This window comes from Rhynchophorus ferrugineus, unplaced genomic scaffold, assembly GCF_030347505.1.
Source record: "Rhynchophorus ferrugineus isolate W39M unplaced genomic scaffold, kcgeb_rfMv2 rfM1, whole genome shotgun sequence".
Lineage (NCBI taxonomy): Eukaryota > Metazoa > Arthropoda > Insecta > Coleoptera > Curculionidae > Rhynchophorus > Rhynchophorus ferrugineus.
The window spans coordinates 17,060,527-17,085,022 of NW_027472580.1; the positions used below are offsets into that span (position 1 = coordinate 17,060,527).

Sequence of the window (24,496 nt, forward strand, 5' to 3'; positions counted from 1 at the left end):
TCTTCGAACTTTTTAGGTCCTCCAGGCCGGTCTTTGTCACTGACACCAAAATCACCACTTTTAAATTATTGAAATTGAAACCTAAAATCCTCACCGTAAGAATTTAGAAGTATTTGATAGGATTCGGCAGTAGATTCCTTCAAATCAAACAATAAAAGTAATGAATATTGAAAGTTCAAATTTGAGCGTTACTTGATTAAGATCTGTATATACTGAATAAAAATATGACTGTTGTTTTATGAAGAGAAATTTAAAAACCACCGATTTTAACAGTTGTTTACATTGATACCTCGCATTTTTACCAGTAGATACTGATGGCCAAATGCAAACACCCAGTAATATTTTCAATATAGACCAATATAATTATAAGCCAAAACTCAACTCCAAATATATTACCCCTCAAAATGTGGTATCATAATAATTTTGTGATATTTTGTTAACAAATCTTAGTTTTAGATTACTTTTATTATTCTTATAAGTTTGTTCAAACCACACATTGACACCTTTTGCAGTTACGCGCATTTTATATAAAACTTGAATTAAATAGAACAATTCCATTTTTTATTATAAAATATAAATAGTGGTGTTAAACCCAGAGGTCCTCCATTAATATAAGCAATAAGCTTCGTCGATTAAGATGAATTTGTCAACGAACTTACTGTGCATGGTTAATAGGCTTTGTTGTTGTATAATTTGAACTTTGTAAATATTTTAGATACAGATCTCAACATTCTCAACACTGCTTAGATGTTAATACTTGAATGTACAGTGGATTTAGCATCATCAGTTAATCCAGTCCTTTTGGATTATTGAATCTCTATGTACAGTTGACAAAGTTAAATATTCTGAATAAAGAAGATTATTTTAAAAGTATTGTTAAACAATGATCATGCATTATAGGAATATTCTGTTTTAACTTATATTAAATAGTTATTTTAGACATTAACACTTTTATTTTTCAAATATTGCCCAAAATTTAGGATATGCTAGATAATATTCTAATTTTAAATATCCGGTTTTATATTGTCTTGTTATTAAGAGATTATGTATTATATGTTTATTCTTAATGTATGCCTTCGAGCAGATACGAAATAATTGTCCGGGTATTTACTTGATATTGCAATTCCAAGAATATATTATCATTGATAGTCAAATAGCCGTTTAATCTTAAATTTCCTGTTAATTAATACAATATGACAATAGAAATATTTTAAATAGTTTAAAAAATTGCTAGCGGCAAAAAGTTTTTAATTGGATTCAACGACCTTGAATAGAAAACTGCATAGTAGCTGCATCAGTTTTTTTCGAAAATTCGAGGACGAATTGATAAGTATCCTTATTAATTTTTTTGGTAGATCCTTCTTTTAGGTTGCGATATTTTTAAAATTACTTTAAGTGTTTATGTTTATTTGTTTTTTTCAAATTGGAAACATCGTGACAGACCAAAAGCAGCGCAGAACACACTAAATATGAAGGAAATATAATGGTTTAAATGGGAGATTGGTTTAACAGGCGGTAATAATGCCACTTTGGTTCTATGGGGTGCAAATACGAGGTTGCACGAAAATATGAAACCAACTGGTAATCTAACGCGCTCAAAACAAAGTTCTACGATCAATGTCCAATGCTTATAACTAAGTAACTAACAAAGACCTGCACGATGCCCTCGAAATCAGATGGGTTTGGATCTAAGATTTCGCCTAAAAACACTAAAGCCATTGGACAACGCATAGGAAATCAGAAGGTTGAAGCGAACCAAACAACACGATTTTGTATAGTGTATAAGTGTTACTTTTAAATTTAGCTGAATTAGTTGGCAAGAAATTTTTAATTGGATTCAACGACCTTGAGTAGTAAAACTATATAGTAGCTGCATCAGTTTTTTTTTTTCGAAAATTCGAGGACGCAATGATAAGTATCTTTATTAATTTTTTATTAATTGATTTGCTGAAAATTAATTCATAATTTTATGATGATATAGAGGAATTAGAAATGTTGGTCTTCGGAACTAATTAAATAAACTCTAAACTAAAAATGGTATTGGAGTGTTACGTAATTAATTAAGAAATAATTACCTGATTTTTAAATATTTGTGTTTTTAACTAACGAATATAAAATAAAGTCTAATAAATTTATTAGAAAAATCACTTAAGGACTGGTTATATGAATATTTTTGAAATAACTCCTTAAGAAACAAAAAGTATTTATGGTGATTTCCAGCAAATGACACCTTATTTCAATTACTACATATTCAGCATCTGAAAATGTTGCTCCTTAAATAGGGCGATCTCTTTCATTTATGAGTAACTATAACCTCCATACTTTTGTTAGATTATTGGAAAATTGTGTTGTTCCTCAGCTGTTCCATATAATTTTAATAATTACCCAGGTTTTCAAATATTACATTGCTGCTATTAGGGCTGATATTAAAACAATGGTTCATTATCTGTATATATTTCTCCAATGCTTCAATTTTAATCTTTAAGCTAAACATTATTACGAAAGGTGAGACAAAATATTGGGTGCTTGCATGTATTCTAATCAATTTATCACTTTTCATTTATTCACTTTAATATTTTCCATCTATCTGCTAAAATGATCTGGTGTGCCATCCAAGCGATACTGCATAGATTTTTTTTGATAACATTTATGCTTAGTATAATCTAAGTATAATTAATTTTTTACTATATTTCATTTGTACATGTAAACAACATGATGTTTGCTGCATAGTCATGAAACAAGTGGTAATCATGTGATCATAAGGCGTTAGGCCTAGTGAGTACACTGGATGCAATTTGAACTTTGTAAATATGGAGAAACACATTTCAACATTCTCAATACTGCTAAGATGTTAACACTTGAATGTACAGTGGATTTTGTATCATAAGTTGATCCAGTCCTTCTGGATTATTCAATTGCTTTCCTTACAGTTGACAAAGTTAAATATTCTGAATAATGAAGGTTATTTTTAAAGTATTCTTAAACAGTGGTCATGCATTATAGGAATATTCTGTTTTAACTTATCTCAATAGTTATTTTAAACATTAACAATTTTATTTTTCAAATATTGTCAAAAATTTAGGACATGCTAGATAATAGGTTCCAGGTCATCGTGCAGTTCTTCGTTGGCTACGTCACGATAGGCATTGGTAATTAATTGAAGAATTTGTTTTGACAGCGTTGGATGACTAGTTGATCCGAATTTTAGTGCAACCCCATATTTGTACCCCATAGAACCAAATTGGCTTTATGATTGTGTGGTTTTATGATGATAAATCCATCTCTTTGACTTTAAATCAAGATGGGAGTATCTTCCCACTAACCAGTATAGTTCTTTTATTTGGTTCTAATGTGTTTTGTTTTTTGTCTAACATGATGTTTGCTGCATAGACATGAAACAAGTGGTAATCACGTGATCATAAGGCGCTAGGCCTAATGAGTACGCTGGGTGCAGCAAAACGTTCACTATATTATCATTAACTACAAAGTTGTCTGATCAAAATCATCAAAGTTTGAGATTTCGACCTGGGTTTCCATCTAATAGGTTTTGTAATTTATTGTCGTCATTGACATCAAAATTATCACTTTTAATTAATTGAAACCAAAACCTACAATTGAAGTTTGATCGATCAGAGTCACCATAGATTTCTAAAAATGTTTAATAATGAGCTTTGGCAGCAGATATTTTCAAATTAAAAAACAAAAGTAATGAATGTCGAAAACGCCATTTTGAGTGTTCTATGGTTAGCGTATGTATATACTGAATAACTCAATAATACTAAAACTAATAAAAAAACTGTTATTTTATGTAGGTTTTAATTTTATGTAGGTTTTAATAAAATACGTTGGACAAATTTTTCTAAATAAAACTCCCAGGTTTCAGAAACCCTTAAAACTTACTGTTATACACAATAGTAATAAAAATACCATATTATATTAAGAACATATTATTTTAAATTTAATGTTTACTATTATAATAATTTTATTGGTATAATGTTACTTATTCATTTTCATTGTCTATAAATGCCATTCATTCTGCAACATACTTAACATACCAAAAAAATTAATGGGTTTAAATGACGTGTTGGTAATTTCATTGTGACTTACGAGATGTTTACAACCCCTCATAATAAGATATTAATCTTATCTTAGAAGGTACTACTATAATCAAAAATCAACTATTATTTAATATATATTTTAAAGTTCACGTGGCAATTTTTATCCTATTTACACTATAATTCTATATATGCTTTTTATTGTTATATAATAAAGTTAAAAAATAACGCATTAAAAATAACAATGTTTACATTACTAGTTTCTTCGTATATGTTTAAAATGTGGTAATATTTATTGCTTTTAACATTCGAGCAATTACACATTCTAGAAAAATATAAATACAATTCACGTGATCCCTTTTATAACGAGTAATACTGTGTAAATAGTATGTATTAAATGTATTAAAGGCTTATTAGGATTACGATATTTTAATTTAATATAATTATTTTTTTTAACTAGATAAATCTGATAAGCGTGTATTAGATTTTACGAAATTGAAAAGGTTGACTTATAAAGTGGAACATTTTAGCTGCTTGCATGTAAAACATGGCCTGAAAAGTACCGGACCTAACACATAAATGGCGCTAGCTTTATTGCATTCTCCACTCTTTCAGTTAGTATAAACTTTCAAAAGAAATCTGTTAAAAATTCATGATATGCTACTCATAGGTTTGTGAGTTGTGTTAAGAGTGAGTTCCACAAGGTAGCGTCTTAGGACCTCTCCTGTATCTGCTCTACACTGCTGACATTCCAACAACAAAAGAAACACTTCTTGGAACCTTTGCTAACGACACAGTTATTATGGCAAAAGATATATCTCTACCTAGGGCAATAGAAAAAGTGCAAGTGGCAGTCAACAAAATCTACAAATGGACGAAAGATTGGAAAATTCAACTTAATATCTCCAAATCTGTCCACGTTAATTTTGCATTAAAGCGAAATAATAAAAACTTAATTATATTACTCAATGGATGCCCGATTCCTCAAGCAGAATCAGCAAAATACCTTGGAATCCATCTTGACGGTAGATTAAATTGGAAGCATCACGTTAGACAAAAAGCAAAACATATTAGAACCAAAATAAAATAACTATACTGGTTAGTCGGAAGATACTCTCAACTTGATCTAAAATCAAAGAGGTTGACCTATAATACAATTATAAAGCCAATTGGGACCTATGGGATGCAAATATGGGGTTGCACTAAAAATTTAAATCAGTTAGTCATACAGCGCTGTCAAAACAAGGTTCCTCGACTGATTACCAATGCCTATCGCCATGTAACCAATGAAGAACTGCACAAGAACCTGGAAATCAAATTGATTTGCGAAGTTGTACAGGATTTCGCCTTAAAATACGAAAGAAGATTTCTAAATCATACTAACGTGGAAGCAATACAACTGCTGGACAGCGCGCAGGATGACAGGAGATTGAAACGAACAAAACCATACGAACAATTTTCTGTTTTAATTTTACACAGCTTCTTGATGGGAAAAATATCATTCAAGCGAAGCAATAGCTTGAAAAATGTTATAAGGTCTCCGCTTCATCAGAAAGAATAATAAAACGTTGGTTTGCTGACTGCAAACGTCCAAATAAGGTGGTTACAGTAGAATACATCAAAAAATCAATAAAATCGTTTTGAATAATCAAAAAGTGAAGTTGCGTAAGTTAGCTAACATAGCAAAGATAACAAAAGAACGTATTGGTTTTATACTGCACGGGCATTTGACTCTGTTTAAAGTGGGTGAAGGGTTTGCTCACTGTTGACCAGAAACAAGAACTTGTTTATTATTCTGATTCTGGGCAGTATTTGGCCATGTTTAAACATAACAAACCGAAATTTTTGCGTTGATATGTGACAATGCATGAAACATGGATCTATCACTTCACTTTTCATATTTCGATTAAATCCTTCAACAAAAGTGATATTTAAATGTTAGAGCCGCGCTGGAATGATTGTATGGCTCTTGATGGAGATTAGGTTGATCAATAAAGCTAATTTTTATCACGTTTTTCCTGTGTTACGGCTGAGATTATAGATATAGATCTTGCTGATTCCGCCATACGAACAGCAAGACTTTGTGGCTATATGGAATGTTCGCCTTCGGTGTCAATATAGATGTCTGTACTGGACAAACCCACTACCTTTTGGGCTTGCAATTATTGTAATATATTCGCTCTTCATTGCCAGTTAAAATGCCTCACAGAAAACTCTCCATTATAACTAAAAATAACTTTATCAAGTGTACTAGGAAAAATTTACCAACTGCACGGAGTTTCAGTGGATCATTTCTACATATGGGACATTCTCAACACTTAAACCTATTTCGGCTAGAGGGTTATCCAGAGTAGTGTTTTGGGACCACCCTTGTATCTGCTCGCTTGTATCACGGCATAAGATATATTCATGCGATGGTAGGTTAAATTGGATACATCCTGAAGGACAAAAAGTAGAACAGTTCACACTCAATATCAAGCAAATATAATGGTTAGTCGTAGGATGCTCTCAACTTGGTCTAAAGTCAAAGAGATTAGTTTAACAGGCGGTCATAAAGCCACTTTGGTTCTATATGCAGAAAAACATGAAACCAACTAGTAATTCAACGCACCCAAAACAATGTTCTACGACCAATTTCCAATACTTATAGCTAGGTAACTAACAAAGTCCTGCACAATGACCTTGAAATCAGATGAGCTTCGATCTAAGATTTCGTCTAAAAACAATACAACCATTGGACAACACACAGGAAATAAGAAGGTTGAAGCGAACCAATCCACACGAATTTGCATAGTTTATCAGTGTTACTTGTAACTTTAGCTGGAGTAGTTTAATTTTATTTTAATTTGGGAAATACATACTGATGTATTATTCCCGTACTCATCTTGCTTGTCTATTAATGCAAATACAACAGAACAGTAGTAATAAATGAATTTGTAAATTAAAATTATACTAAGCATATCTTAGGTACGATCTAATTAATAAAAACATTTCTACATATTTTGGTTAATAGAATATCAGTTGAGTTAAAATAGGTTTTCAAAAGAACATTGAAAGTATTTGTGGGTATCAACACTTCCTTGTTTTAAAGAAATTATGGCAATAAAATGCATAACAATATACACCAGACAAAAAATATTTTTGTTCAGTTTACGATGATAGACATCATTAATTCTTGAATTATTCTCAATAGTTTATAACCATTCGGTTGAAATTTTCATGAAACCCAAATACAATTACATTACGATAACCAGTAGATTTACAATGGTTTTTCGTAAACAGTTAATTCTGAACGTATTGTTTAAGATCAAATAATCTCAAGGTAACTATAATGAGTCAAACGTAAAACTCAAAAGCGTAAACAATGGATGCCGACAAGAACGTTCGCAAATATCGTAGGAGAAGCAAATATCTAGAGAGGCGATGTAGTGTGTGAGTGTGTTTGAATAAAAGCTTGAAAGGAAGTGTATAAACCAGAAACAAACAGCGGTTGGATATTTGAAGTGGCTGTAATTGAAAAGTATTAGTTATGTAACTAATAAATTTGGTTATCACACAATATAAGTCATGAAAATAATCCAAACTGAAGTTGATTCCATTTGGTGCCATTAAAAATATATATATTTAATTCCCGTATGCCTTTCATATTATTTTTTTGTTGTCAACTATATATAAAATAACAGGTCAATTGAAAAGTCCCTGGCCTACCATAGTAAAACACATTTTTTTGGCAAAATTAGTTTTTTTTATTCAACATAATTCCCTTCAAGGGTGATACACTGATTATAGCGAACCTCCATTTTTTCGCTGCCATTTTTGTAGTATCATTTGTCCATTGCTTCAAAATAGGCCTCAGTTTCGGCGATTACCTCTTCATTCGACGAAAATTTCTTCCCACCGAGCATTTTGAGATATGAGAACAGGAAATAGTCGCTGGGGGCCACATCTGGAGAATACTGATATGTGACACGGTGCAGTGTCTTAGTGAAACAGCACTTTCTTTTTCTTCAAATGCGGCCGTTTTTCGGCGATTTCGTCCTTCAGATGGTCCAATAACGCTATGTAATAGTTGCTCTTAATGGTCCTTCTTTTTTCGAGGTAGTAAATGAAAATTATTCAATGGGCATCCCAAAATACAGGCGCCATAAACTTGCCAGCCGACTGTTGCGTTTTCCCACACTTTGGAGCGGGTTCATCGTATGCATTTCACTTGGATGAGTGTCGATTGGACTTTGGAGTAAAATGATGGAGCCATGATTCATCCATTGTCATATATCGACGCAAAAACTCGGGTTTATTACGCTTCATCATATTCAAATACTGCTCCGAATCATCAACTCGTCGTTGTTTTTGGTCAAAAGTGAGCTTGCGTGGCACCCACTTTGTACAGAACTTTCTCATACTCAAATATTCGTGAATGATATGATGTACACGTTCAGTTGATATCTTTAGAGTGTCTGCTATTCATTCAATTTCAATTTACGGTCATTCAAAATCATTTTGTGTCAAAATCATCATCTGAGCCGATGGTGTTATTGTTGAACATGCTTTCTTCCATAAGTTTAAACAGTCTTCATTGTATGCCTCGACTTCATCTCGACCAGAATATCCAATATATTATTTTTTTCCCCATACCAATTCGATTGAACTAAACATGCAATAATGATAGATGGGAAGGCGGAATACTCTGTGACAACATTCTTCTGCCATCTGATATACTGTGAATCTAATTACGTCACCACCACTCACATGCGAAACAATCATCCGCTTCGTATGTGGAAGTTTTCTCTTCGATGAATCCACCTTTTCTGTCGCTTTTTACTCTTTGTGGGATTGAAATAACGCTTGTCGATTTACAAATTCTAATTATTATCACTAATGTTTTAAAGAATTTTCGAGACATTTGATATCTAGGCGAATTTTATAGACTCATTCTGTTACATGTTCGAACGCCTCAGACAATATTATATCTCTTTTTTATTAGAATAACAATAAACTACGAAATGTTTTCTGATTGTAAAACAAATTTACATTCATAGGCAACAAATTCGATGTTGTGATAACGTGAATTCATTGTTATTTTGGATGGACTATATTGACATTTGAGTTCAAACAAATCAAAGTGATATGATATTACAAATATATGAATGTCTCAAATTAAAATAAAACTAAACTACTTAAGCTAAAATTGAGTATACACTTATACACTAAACAATTTCGCGTGGTTTGATTCGCTTCAATATTCTGACTTCCTGTGCGTTGTCCAGTAGCTGTATCGCTTCCATATTGCTGTGCAACATGGAATGTCGCATAATTATCAACTTTATTTCATGTTTTAAGGCGAAATCTTGGGTGACTTCGTGTATCCATTTGATTTCGAGGTCATCGTGTAGTCCTTCGTGGATTATGTAGCGATAGGCATTGTTAATTAATCGTAGAACTTTGTTTTGGCTGCGTTGCATTAATAGTTTATTTGATGTTTTAGTGCAACCCTATATTTGCACCTCATAAAACTCTAAATTGGAAATCCGGAATTTCCACAAATAGTTTAATGCGTTTTAGCAGAAGTTTCTGAAATAATTTTGATACCGCAGGCAGCAACGAACTAAGCCTGTTATATCCAATTTGTCCTGCCGGTTTATCAGGTTTTTTAAGCATAATTTTTCGGGCAATCCTAAAATATTCCGGAGCATATTTCAGTCTCAAGCAGGCGTAAATATGCATGTCAACATGATGATTGCTTTTCGTAAAAGCTCTTTCAGTAACCCAGTTGAACGATCATCAATTCCAGGAACCTTTTTAGGATTGATATTATTGACAATTTCTGAGGTAACTTCCATTGAAGAAATCAGATTTACAACTATAACTAACTATATTATATTTGAATCTATTCTATATCATTCTATATTATTTAATTGGAATACGTTAGCTAAATACTCTCAGTATAATTCAGCTTTTTCATCGTTGCGTCGAACGTATTCATTTTGGTCAATAATTGGTCCTTTAAATCCCAAAGCTCTCCAAGCTCTTATTTAAAAAAATAGAGAGTGTTAATCGCACACTTGCCTATATCGAATTAAAAAAAATTGGTGTTATAAAATTAATGGTAAATATACGGAGCCGTGAAAGGCATATAATAAGTAAACAATAATAACTATGTAGCAAATGTTTGAATAAGCACCAATATTTGTAATTAGTAAACACAAATAACACATTCGCTTAAATGAAAACAAGAATTAAGGTTATAATTTTTATTCCATCAAGTTTTTACAAATAGCTAATACACAAGGATGATGACTTTTTCCATCCTTATGTTCAAATTAAGGCATTCAGAAAATACAGTTGTCAGTGATATGATGTTGTGACGAGTGTGACTTTGGATTCCACTATTATCGATCAATTATTTTCGTTGTTTAGGTGGTTTTTCAGACTATATTGATACTTACAATATGTAGTATATGATCGTTCATGTCGATCGATGTAGCATCGAAGTTGGTTACGTTTAAAAGCTCATATTTCGTTGAGGAATAAATTTTGTTAAGCATATTATTGTTTGCTATATTACTTAAGCTGTTTCTTTTGGAAATTCATCATAAACTGATTTTAATTAATATTTTAGGGCAATTAATGTAATAGAAAACTCAAGTCAAAATAAAATCAAATATGTGCCAGTGGTTACGTATCATAGCATTATAAGTAATAGCATCGTTATATTCATTTGCGTATATTTACGTATTTCTTTTTCATTTGTTTTTACACCATCTATGGTTCTATATGTACCTTGTATATCTTGACTCTTTTCTTGCTATTTCTCTATATTTTCCCTATATTTTTTTATCTAGTACCGTATTTGTACTTTACATACTTCAAATATGTACAATATTGTCAGCAATAATGTCAGTACCCACAGATTTCTTATTTCCATACTTATTTTTATTCTTATCAAATGTACATGTTTAAAAATCTTGCTCCTGTAACTACTCTGAACTATACATTAATATTGATTTGTATAAATATTGCATACATTACATAAACATGATAATGATTTTGTTAGAAGCAATACAGAGAAAGCTGATATTTTCTCAAATCGCATAAAAACTGTATTTAAGCTTTACCCGTCTGAGCTATCTAAAGACGAAAAACAATAAGTTTACCAGCTTCCTAATTATCATAATAACTATCCTTCGTTATTTCAAATGGACCTGTCATATGAAAAAACTACTGTTAGAGAAGTTAACAAGTCAGACAAACAATTACGAGAGAGATAAATTGTAAAGCAGCTTCCGGATAAGATTCATAAACAGTAAATTTTTGCAAGAACTATCAGAAAAGGGTGTGAAATTATTAACATTTATATTTAACGCAATACTACGAACGAATTATTTCCCTAATATTTGAAAAGTAGCAAATATAATAATGATTCCCAAACCAAGAAAAACAGCGGAAGATGCCACCTTCCGGCAGCCTATAAATTATCTACCGATATTTTTGAATGTTTCTGAGAAATTATACATAAGAAAGTTTAATAACATAATCGAGAAAAGAAAGACTGTTCATCACAAGGCCATCAATTTGGATTTTGCAATAAGCACGGTACTATATAACAAGTGCATAGACTTGCAAAAAATTAATATGGACTAGGATTTTGATAAGCACACAAAGTATATCACAAAAGGCTGCAAGTTAAATTAAAGAAACAACTCCCTCATTCACATTTTCAGTTTCAAAAATCATATGTCACAGATAAATATTTCACTATAAAACAATACGATAAACTCATTGAATTACATCCAATATATTCAGAAGTTCCGCAAGGCAGGGTACTGGGCAACTGTTTCTACCGACCACAAAATTCACTGCTGTGAGGATATATGCAGACGACACAGTCACTTTAGCATCTCACGAAGATTGAGTAATAGTATCAAATAATCTCCAAACACACCTTAATAAAATACACCTGTGGCTGAAGATATATTGTATAAAAGCAAATAAAACAAAATCTATCTATGTAAGATTCATTCTGCCTAGAAGGACATGCCCACCGGTGTATATCAATAATTATCAACATCCCCAAACTGAGGTTGCTAAATATCATGATATGGATCTGGATCTGGAAGAACATACTTGTCAATCTCTCTAAAACCCATAACGAGTGTAATTCAAAATGTTTTTGTTAATTACTTTGAAAGGATGTTAGTACACTCCAATGTGCTCGCTAATCATTTAAATGTGTGGCGTAATAGGAAAGTGCGTAGACTAAAATGTTTAACACCATCCAATCTGGTTATAGGACATATATAGACTTTACAATAATATTTAGAGTATGATTAACTAATTAAAATTATATTTTACACAAGGGACCACTTTCTACATGTCATGTATATATTATAATTATATGAAGTGCTTATTACCTACTGGATAGATTGTTGAACCACTAATAATAATTTTAAAAATATGACGACGACGTCTGACATATACGTCAAAACATTCTAATAAACTTATTGTATGACGTTAAATAATAAATCGTTAATGGATTTTATTAAAAATCGTGACCATTAACTTTATCCGCAGAAACCGACAAATCTCCAGCTATCATTTAAAATTGCAAATGACACGGTGTTATTTATTTAACCAATTGTCAATATTTACGACATAATTTCAAAACCAAACGCTGATTATCAGCCGGACAATGGTTCAATTTGTCTGAAACGAGTGATAATTAAATTACCGAGACCGATGATTTATGATGACCTGAATGATGTACAAATATATTTTTATATTTAAAGGTCTCTTTTCTACACTGAAACTATACATGTTTAGATTGTTTTAGCAAGTTAAAAAAACTTTTTTATAACATAATTCGTGTTAAATAACAACCGTTCTTGATTCTGAAGTATTTCAATTAAAAATATATTATGATACGTTAGATGATTTAAAATAAACGCGTATAATCCTCTTTAAAAGTCTATGATTCTTATCGCTGATATAGGAGCACTTTATTGTCGTTTGAAGACTGCTGTCGCATTTAAAATGATGTATTTGTTGTTTCTAACACACTTATATATAATTTTATGATGTAAATTGATCGCTAGATAAACCGAAAACACTGATAATAGGTGTTCCCGTCTTTATTGTGCGTCTATGTCGTATAAGTAATTGTGTTTACCGGTTATGAGATATATTTTTGCAACAATCCTAAAGTCTTCTTTTTACAAATTGGTGTTCCGAACCATGGTCTTCTCATTAAGCCTACTGACTAGCGAGTGACCAACTTAGAAGTAGACATCCGGTCTTACCCAGCCTGGTTACTGGCGTGACAGGGATCATTTTCCTTGTCGGATTTTTCGCTCTTGCCCAAGGATAATCACAAATGTTAAACAATCACAAACATAAATTTACGACCATGCCTCAGGAGGATTTGAACCCGCGATTATCGTAACAGTAGGAGAACCGAAATAGATATTTTTAGTGCTATTCATGTTGAGGTTCGAACTATTGTAGTTATTGATCGGATATTTCTTGGTTTATTAGTTGTATTCTATGTGGATTCATTTAAAGAAGACCAAATAAATATGTAAAACTAAATTACGTCTAAAAAGTCTGGTTTTATATATTATTATTTATAGTTTAATATATTATTATATTATAATAATTGTATAATTAAGACCTAAATAATTGGTGATTGGTTTAAAATGACCGTTCGTTGATATTCTTTTAAACAATTTATTATAAGGTAATTTTTTGGTAATGCTTATTGATAAGATGCCTTAATGGTTTTTTTAATTATAATTAATATCTATGATTTCTTTGTCTTAAAATCTATGGTTATTTTATCTCAACTTATTTAGTGTTGTTTTATAATTTTAAGTTTGTTCTATATTTCTATATATGTATATAAATTATAATAAGTGAAAAGGTTTAGAAAACAAAAACTGCTGATTTATTTAAAAATTTTATTTTATTTAATAGAATGAAGAGGCGACCTATTGAACGGCGATGTTGAAAGCGACACTGAGGGTAAAAACAAGACCAATCCGTCTGACTTGTTTACCATTCAAGTAGTCAAGAAAGTTTCCCAGCGTTGGTGACACCAAATTCTAATAGTCCACGACTGATAATCCTACTCCAATCCACCTTTCGTGGCCATTCACCCTGAACTACAAGCTTTTATACAAATTCCAGTAGACTATGTTAATTCACAGTAACTTAGTCCGCTTTTGGTGGCCTTACACCTTGAACTGTAATGCATGTGTCGGTAATCTACCGATTAGGGATCTTTTTCAAAGCTTGGATGCTTCTTAATTCGAATAGTTTTATGGCTATAAGCTATAGCTGGCGCGTTGAGCATCTTCTCCTCTTAATTTCACCAAGAAACGTTTAGAGTAACTGCAGAACGATTGCCAATCCAACGTCAACTTATCTCCTTTTCTTGAAAATCTATTTAACTCCGGTTAATTACATGAATTCATTCATCACCACTTAATAAAATAATAATATAAACGCAAACTTGATCCAAAACTGTCAGTATAAACTTATCGTATGTTTATATTATTTACAAAGGTGAACTGTAAAAGTACAATCTTGAGGTTTGAATATATTTTTTAATACGTGAAAAGCAAAAACGCAATTGGCAACATAATAATTATACACAATATCACATGATTGTTGGCTGGATATGTCAACTTTATTTTAATTTTAATCAAATGTGCGTGCTTTAAACCTAACTTTAAAACAATTACTTTAGATCGAATTTTAGTGTTGCCAGATATAATTTTGAAGGACATCATTGTCTTTTTTAGTGAAAATACTAACAGTGACTACTATTATTTAATAAAGAAATCTACTAGAGAATAAGAAATAATAACAAATACTTCCTTAGTATTTATAATTTATTTATAAAATAACTAACAAGTTCTTTACTTTATACACCAGTGTTCTAATTTTAATTCAAATTCTATTATTTACTGTAAAATAGAAATAATTAAAATAGTATTTCTTAATATTTATAATTTATTTATAAAATAGCTAACATATTTGTTCTTAATAGAATGTTTGAGTTTAGTTCCTAATGAGAATTGGATTAAATATGAGACCAAGTAATTCATAATAGTTTTTTTAGAAACCACCAATTCGTTTCTTAAACGAATATGAAAATCTGATGACATTTTTATCAAATCAAATAGTATAAAAGTTGCGGTTTTGTTTCTTAGAAATGTAATGTAATCAAGAAAATTCAGGTTAAACTGTAAAATAACCAATAACAATTCTATTTATCTAAGAATGTGATTTATTGCAATAAATAAAACTTATAAATAAAAGGATATTAATTTTATTTAAATTCACACCAGTGTTTATATAAGGTGATTTATTTTCTTTTTTTGTGATTTATTTATTCGTCTCTAAAGTTGTGTAATAGCAGTAAAAGAGCATTATTATGAATCGTACGAATTTTAAAAACTGACATGGTGTTCATTATGATGCTACAAACTTTTGATGGGTTTAAAGTTCGCTGATGATAGCCGTTATATTAGGTAATACAGGTATTGAGGCTTTTGGGTTATGGAATATACACTAAATATTGACTAGTGGCCGGCCATCTTGGAGAAGAGGAAACATTACAATCAAGACTAAGAGCTGGCTTCTTTAACTATTTGTTTTGCAAATTCTGTCTTGTTCCGAGGCTTGAACACTGTTACAGTCTAACGTCTGTAGGCCTAAAGTCTTTCAAATACAATGCTTAACACGTTCGCTGCCGATCTGGGATCAAATACTTAGCCTAGAAATCGACTACGTTTCTTCTGATTACAACAATAAAATATTCCAAATAACGTTTTTTTAACGTGGGTCCATTACGGGATAACACGTGATCTCGTGGCGAATGGAAATGGACAGAATAGGAAAATAGATTGCCGATTAAAATATATAATTTAATATACCATAACAAAATTATATATATATATATATATATATATATATATATATATATATGTATATATATATATATATATACATATATATATATATATATATATATATATACATATATATATATATATATATATATATATATATATATATATATATATATATATATATATATATATATATATTTATTTATATATATAATGGGAATGATTCAACTACTAAAATGAGATAAAAATTGTTCAGTCGAAAAACGAGAAAAACAAATTAAGTAAATGTTACTACAAATAAAAAATATATCTATTCAAGTAAATTGAGAAGTTAATAGAAATAAATGAACCACCATAAGCTAATACATATTTTCACTAAAACCCACAAAATAAATAAAAACCCTATTCAGATAAATCATAAGAGGTCACTCACGATACCTACTAAAACATAACACGTACTCATACATGAACAGTGCCTTTTGTTTTTTTTGTAAATAACAATTTTTGTATTGCTTTCTCACTACCTTTCCTGCTTTCTTCTCCTCTCGTATTTTCAAAACACGTTCGCTAATAACCGCTCTGGAAGAAGGTATGGACGGGGTCTTTAGAACACTTTTTGACAGACAAACGGAAGTTATAAATTGGAATAAGATTGTCTGAATATTTATTGTAAAGTTTCATATCTATTTTTTCATATCGATATTTTTTCTCGCCATATGCAATTTTGTAATACAAATTAATCAAAAAGGAAACATCGAAACCAAGAACGTAAATGACTCACCTATAGTCTTCATATAATTCCAATGTAACGGTATGTGCACTCTAGCAGTGATACTGAACTATATACAGGGCTTAGAAATACCACCGCACATATAACGCGCTGGAGCGTAATTGGCGTCCCATGAAAGCCCCTCATTAAGGGCTAGGGCGTTATTGGTAGTAGACGTGTTAAGTGAAATTTCACGTGGTTTTTTCCGAGAACGTATTAGGTCTATAAAATAATATTAAAGGTTTTAAAATAGATGGTGTTTCTGTATATTACATTGCATCGGGTACATTTGTAACTAATTTCATGTTGAAGTTTCACTCACAGGCTTTTCATTATGTGTCTTTTTGTCAAAGTGTGAACAAACATTCTTCTATGACAAATATATTTTTCAGTGCGTTGAATGCGTCTGAATTTGTATCGAGTAAATCCTGTTTGTGCGAACTATTATTTGTTTACTTAATTTTGAAGAAAAACGTGTCTTATGCTCTGATGATGTCCAATTTCAACATGTGAATAATGCTTTTGACGTTTCAAAAGTGGTTTTAAATTTTGATACCGAACACAAAGCGCGTTCTGGACAGCCAAAACAAATTGAAGATGAGAATTTGCAGGTTCTATATTATGTTATCGGCCATATGTTACAAAACCATTGAAAACATAATTGGAAATATTAAAATGGGAAGTGTTACCCACCGTATTCTACAGATCATACAGATCATCTCTAATACCAAGGAAATAGATTGATTCGTGCATAACCTCAAGATACATCGTTTACAATTAACAAGAGTGTGAATAAATTGCATTATACGGATTTTTCACAATAAAGGTCCAAATCAAAAAAAAAATATTCTAAAAATCCAAATCTGGCTAATATTAGAAAATGCATTCGATGATCAGTTTACAGCTGAGGAATAAATTTAGAGACGCAGATTACAATTGTTAGGACAAGATTGTCAAATGAAAAGTGAACAAAATTATCTTTTGGTCATTGACGTTATTATTCCCATCAAAAACAAAGCTAAATCAAGATACACAATTCTTTTTATTCATTATTTTGGAAATAATTTAACGCAGTTATTCTTTATCTTTTGCTTTGAAATTATCTTTCGTTTGAATATCTCAAACTAATATACATATACAGAAAAATGATGAAGGACATTTAAACTAAATTGCAAAAGTAAATCATGTATTTCTGCAGTATTTTTAATTCGTTTAAATGAAGCTTCTATCATAATTCTATATTTTTCAAATACGCAATAATAAATAACACATTTTAATATTATTGTCAGCATATTTATTTGTTTATTTGCTAATTGTCAGGAATATTTAAAATACAATAACAAAGCTAATAACATAAATATTTCGTAGTATTCATAAATAACTTATAGAATTATTAATATATTTCATCAAGTTCAGTCTACGGATAAAAATAATGAAATAAAACAAATAACATTATGCTTTCATTTGAAAACATTAAATATTTTAATATTAACATACCAAGTAGTTCTATTAAAATAATATGTTTATACAATTAAATAATATAAAATGTATTTAAACGTTATTTCTTAGAAAATAAATACAAAACAATTAATAAAGGACTTATTAGGTACTTGTTTGTGTCAATCTTGCAGTGATATTTTTGTTGTCATATTTTCTAGTCTCTTTTTAAATTTTATAATATTCATGACATTTAGTAGCAATATTAACCCCTATCATTTTGTTAGAACACTAATGTTCGAATTTGTCAGGTCATCCCAAGTATGTTGACTATTTTTAAAACGGATAAAAACAATAAACATATAATACGTCTTATATTTTGTTTTGTGAAAATTTTTTGAAGGCTTATAGTTTTTTTAAACAACTTGGTTAATGGAAATTACTATTTGTGAAACACCATGAGACTGAAATATCCCCATCAACTGAACTCCTCATATATTAAACCATTGAACTATGCTCAGATTGCTTTCTTGGCTAATATATATCACTGGGAAATGTTAAGAGGAAAGTAGGCCAATTATTGAGTAAAATTTTGTCAGGTAGTTGTTACCTTAAAAGTTATCAGATGTTAAATCAGGATATTAAGGAATCAGGAAGAATTATCAGAAATTAAAGCAGAGTAGTGATGGCTCTATGGTCGAAATTCAACCATGATTTATTCAAGGTATTCACAAAACAGAGTAAAATAAATTATTTAAAGATGATATGTTTTGCTCTTAAAACCTGTTTGGACAATATTTTCAGAGTTATTTTTGATATAAAAATATATTTGATATATAGTATTAAGTAAAATGCATGTCCGTTGAAAACATTTTAAAATGTATACAAACTATTCCAAGAACTAAGTCTTTAACCTTTTTTAAACTGCATTAATTATATATAATTTCGATTAAGTTTGAATTACTACCAGTACATTACAACAAAAGTATCATCAGATTATTTTCAGAATTGTAACAACTTCAGAACATCAAATATAAGTATATACGATCTTATTTACTTTTATCTTATAAACATGATATTACAATTTATGTTTTAACAATAAATACACCAGGCTGATTAAAAAATAATTTCTTTATATACTTTCTAAACACTTATTTTCTGTATTTTATATAAATCTGGTAACGCCCTTGCAAGTAGCTCATGTTTAATTTGCCTTCTATAGCTTTCCTTAGTCCACTGCTCTCTAATTTATGTGATTTCCTACGTGGGAACTAATAACAACAAATGAGGAATTAAAATTCTATGAAGCTATTTTATAGTTGTTAATATTCTTTGCAACATCCATTTTAACTCTTGTTTCACGTATTAACGTATTTATTACTTGGGCCGCTAGATTTTGATATTAAAAATTATACGTCCTTGGTCTATTAATATATGATATGAAAATTACTAGCGTTGGGAACTATCGACAGTCGAAACAGTCGATAGTCGCCAAACCTTCGAAACAGTCCATAGCCAAAAAACTAACGACTGAAAATAGTAATTACTATTTTCAGTCAAATGCACGGTTCGATTGTTTCGTTCAATTCGTGGTATCAGACGAAGAATTACGAACCCCTTCCTGTATATAATTGTGAGAGAGGAAAGGACGGAGATAATTACTTGGAGCAGTTAATTTTATATGTGCCTGTATTTTTCAACTGTAGTATAAGCGTGACAGAGATGTACTTATTCCTTCACGTACTAACTTTAAAAAAGAAAAAGGAACATGCAAAGATTAACATTCAATTAATCAATTAATTAATTAATCATTTTAAACGAAGTAGAATTACTTTTACATTAGAATGTTCTGTGGATCTGTAAAAAGGAATGTAATTTTTCTAGGGTATGGAATAATATCCCAAAAATTTTTTATCGTATTTTAATATGTTAATTACTATTAATGACATGACTTAATTAAAAATGATCACACAATAACTACTAGAACCTTTTTAAATAAAGTAAATGTTTTTTTTTATCGAATGGAAATATTTTTTAACAAATATCGAGAGATTAATCTAATTATTACTTATTATTGCCACAAAAACAGTCAAAATTACTTTACTACTTATCATTAACAATTTTAATCTTTTTAATCTATTACATTAACAATCTTGAAAAATATCGTTCCAAAATGCTGCTATATTAATATACATTATATTGTTATTTACAAACAAACTACCAAAAAAATCATAAAACTATATATATTACATATAAATCTATATAAACATAAATTGGGTACATTTTTGTCAAGGTCATGGCTAGGACGACACTGTTAGAACATTAAAAATCAGCCGAAATAAACAAGTAGCACGAAAAATAGTAACTAAAAGTACGACTGAAACAGTCGATAGTCGCCAAACATTCGAAACAGTCCATAGCCAAAAAACTAACGACTGAAAATAGTAATTACTATTTTCAGTCAAATGCACGGTTCGATTGTTTCGTTCAATTCGTGATGTCAGACGAAGATGTACGAACCCTTTCCTGTATATAATTGTGAGAGAGGAAAGGACGGAGATAATTACTTGGAGCAGTTAATTTTATATGTGCCTATATTTTTAAACTGTAGTATAAGCGTGACAGAGATGTACTTATTCCTTCACGTACTAACTTTAAAAAAGAAAAGGGAACATGCAAAGATTAATATGCAATTAATAATTTTATTTTAAACGAAGTATAATTACTTTTATATTTGAATGTTCTGTGGATCTGTAAAAAGGAATGTAATTTTTCTAGGGAATGGAATAATATCCCAAAAATTTTTTATCGTATTTTAATATGCTAATTACTATTAATGACATGACTTAATTAAAAATGATCACACAATAACTACTAGACCCTTTTTAAATAAAGTAAATGCTTTTTTTATCGAATGGAAATATTTTTTAACAAAAATCGAGAGAGTAATCGAATTATTACTTATTATTGCCACAAAAACAGTCAAAAGTATTTTACTACTTATCATTCACAATTTTAATCTTTTTAACCTATTACATTAACAATCTTGAAAAATATCGTTCCAAAATGCTGCTATATTAATATACATTATATTGTTATTTACAAGCAAACTACCAAAAAAATCATAAAACTATATATATTACATATAAATCTATATAAACATAAATTGGGTACATTTTAGTAGAACCAAAAATAGTAACTAAAAGTACACGACTGAACCAGTCGATTGTAAATAATAATAATAGGAGTCGAGCCAAAATTAGCGACTGAACCAGTCGATAGTAAAAAGTAGTCAATTACTAAACAGTCGATAGTCGATTTCAGTCGATAGTTCCCAACACTAATAATTACCGTCTAAGTGTTGAAGCTGGAATAAAAATAGAGCCTAAAATATTTATTTATCTATTGTGTGTCACCGATCTGACTGTTATTCCTTCTTACTTGATTTGGGTGTATTTTTTTTATTAGAAAGTATTTATTTGTAGCCTATATTATATAAATGTTCTAGTCCTAAAATTTCTTCTTCGATATAAACTTTAACTGCGCCAAATTTCAGGCCTTCTGATGCCCCCTTTTCATTAAAAAGGAAAGCACTAACCTGATTAATACCATATATAGATTTTTTGGTGGTTGGAATATGGATCTACTACTAGACATCTAAATTAAAAATGTTGTTTTATCAAAAATATCATATATATCTGGTGAAAACGCCCTAAAGCGACTAAATATGATTTGTTCTACTCTAAAAGCTGTCAAAATATTGGAGAAGCGTTGAAATGAATGTATAACTCTCAAAGAAAGAATAAAATCGAATTTATTCATTGAATCACGTGGTAATTGAACTATATTGTCAATCGTATCGGAATAGATTGTTTATTCAGTGGAACTAAACAAAATATGTGATGCAACAAATTCTCTAGATTTGATATGTTTATTTTATAACCATAATAGATCTTGTTGGGTTTGCGATGCGCCGATGGTGGTGGTTTTTCTAATTGACCACTATATCACTATAAGAAGAAATAACCTGATTAGTCATATGTTTGCATAACCGCTAAATATCAGTAATTCCCAACAAAGTGCATAATCGTTTTAACTGGACAACAGTAGTCATTTTTCATTGTATTACGCAAGTTATTTCAATGTTATTTTTCACATTTGGTATTTTCCTCTTTGTTTCAGATATGCGTCTACCATTACAGTCACTTTACCACAGAATGGTGCCTCATCCTTAACAGATTCGGCTATTCAAGTCATCAGTCGAAATGCCAAAAATGTCGACACCGTTAACATCACCGAAGACACTGGAAATACCAGCGTTGATACCACTGGTAAACTTGTTCACAATCTTTAAAATAATAATAATGTTATCACTTCTTAGTATTTAGACATTTCACACAACAGTGTTTGGTGATGTATAAAATAAATTACCAATTCTTGGAGAAAATCTGTCAGAATATCATGTTTATTTGATTATTAAATATAGAGTTATAATAAATAAACTATGACTATACTATGTTATTTATATCGTACTTTGAATGGTGAACTCTTGATTAATTATGATTCTTGCCGGCTTGGTAGCGCAGTGGTAAAGGCGATCGGACAGTCCTCCTACTGTTCCTACTGTTGCGATAGCCGCGGGTTCGAATCCTGCTGGGGCATGGTTGTGAATTTATGTTTGTTATTGTTTAAAATTTGTGAATTTTCTAGGCAAGAGTGTAAAATTCGACAAGGGAAATGATACCAGTCACGCCAGTAACCAAGCTGGGTAAGACCGGGTGTCTTCTGGGATGATTTCTAAAGTTGGTCACTCGCAAGTCTGTAGGCTTAATGCTGAGGACCGTGGTTAGGAGCCCACGTTAAACTGTAGGTCCAGTCCAGATAAACCCATAGTTGGTAAAAGGAGACTTTCAAATATATTAAAAAAACAGAAAAAAAATTATGACTCATACTAATTATTATAATATATTATCATAAGTATTATTTTTAGGATAATCCATAGAAAGATCTAGACTATGACTTAATAATCGGACAAGTGCTGAAAAATCTATCGAGAATTATAAGGCAATTTATGAGAGGAAGGTGTTTTTTGAGTAAACATTTAGTAATAGAGGAAGTGCACAGAATCATAGACATTATTGAAGCAATATATGTAGAGAAAAAAGCCTGCTTGGCTATATTTTTGGACATAGTGCAAACTTCTTCGATTAAGTCTGGTATCTTCAGTATAAACTCCTATATTTCAGCCAGGATGGTTAGAGTTAAACAAGATGAAGATATTTAACAATGAAAGAAATACTGATGTACCGCAAGGCAATATTTTGATTCTTTACTTATTCTATTAAACTGATATTTCACAAATATAAAATGTTACTTGGGGATTCTTGCTACTAGACAATAGAGAAGAAGTAAATAGACCGAGACATGTACAATAAAAGTCACCGGGAATAAATCAGGATAACAAAGATCTCCGGAATGGCTGCATGGGCTCATTGGGCTCCAGTTAGTTTTGAAACAGAGTATAATTCAAATTTGGCGCATGCGTATATACAGCTTCATTTACTTACTCCTTTTTCATATACAAATTAATTTTATAAATAAATATAAACAGATTGATAAATAATTGATATAATATTGAAACCATATATAAGGAGGGAAATAAACATAGAAAAACATTTTACTTAAAAATTAATGAATAAAGTGAAATAATAAAAATATAATTTCTATATGCCTTTCTATTTTTATAAAAACATCATATTTAAATTAATTTACGAATTTGAACAATTAACATAAACTCTAAAAATCATAAAGATTACGATAAACAAGAACAAAATAGTTTAGATTAAATCCAATTAATAGAGTTAACCTCAATCGAAATATCCACCACTATATATGAAAGCAGTGAAATCATCCTAAAAATATCCAAATATGATCAACTATGACCCTTACTGCAATTTTTGCTACTATTCTTGATCCACAAACCCCGTTAATGAATTGACTACCTTGAGCTTTTGATTAACATAATGTACATTTATTAACCTAAAATGAATGGATGATCGTACTTTTAAGCTTTTAAATAAGAAATCTCACAACACATCTTTATTTTGACAAAACAAGAATTTCTTTTCCTATACTCTTATATATAAATGCGTTATCTTTTCCTTCTTTGTCATTAGATCATTAGGGTGTCATTTATGGTTTTATATTTTGTTTATTTGATCTGGGTCTATTTTGTTAGCAAATTTACTCACTTTTCTTGCATCCTAACAAAATTCTGTCTAGTTTTTTCTCTGATTCTCTGAATTTCACCTTCTTCGAATTTC

The 24,496-nt window shown here is 30.2% G+C and overlaps 1 protein-coding gene across 2 annotated transcripts in view; it reads left to right on the top strand.

Moving 5' to 3' along the window:
- Nucleotides 1–24,496, top strand: part of LOC143195525 (pH-sensitive chloride channel 2) — a 70,910-nt gene that overhangs the window by 7,647 nt on the left and 38,767 nt on the right. Inside the window, exon 2 of one of the 2 annotated variants that reach the window (XM_076402767.1) lies at nt 22,356–22,504. The exons of the other annotated variant lie outside the window; for it this stretch is intronic. Within the exon in view, the coding sequence (XP_076258882.1) occupies nt 22,356–22,504 (149 nt within the window). The remainder of the gene's footprint in view (nt 1–22,355; nt 22,505–24,496) is intronic. 2 annotated transcript variants of the gene reach the window in all.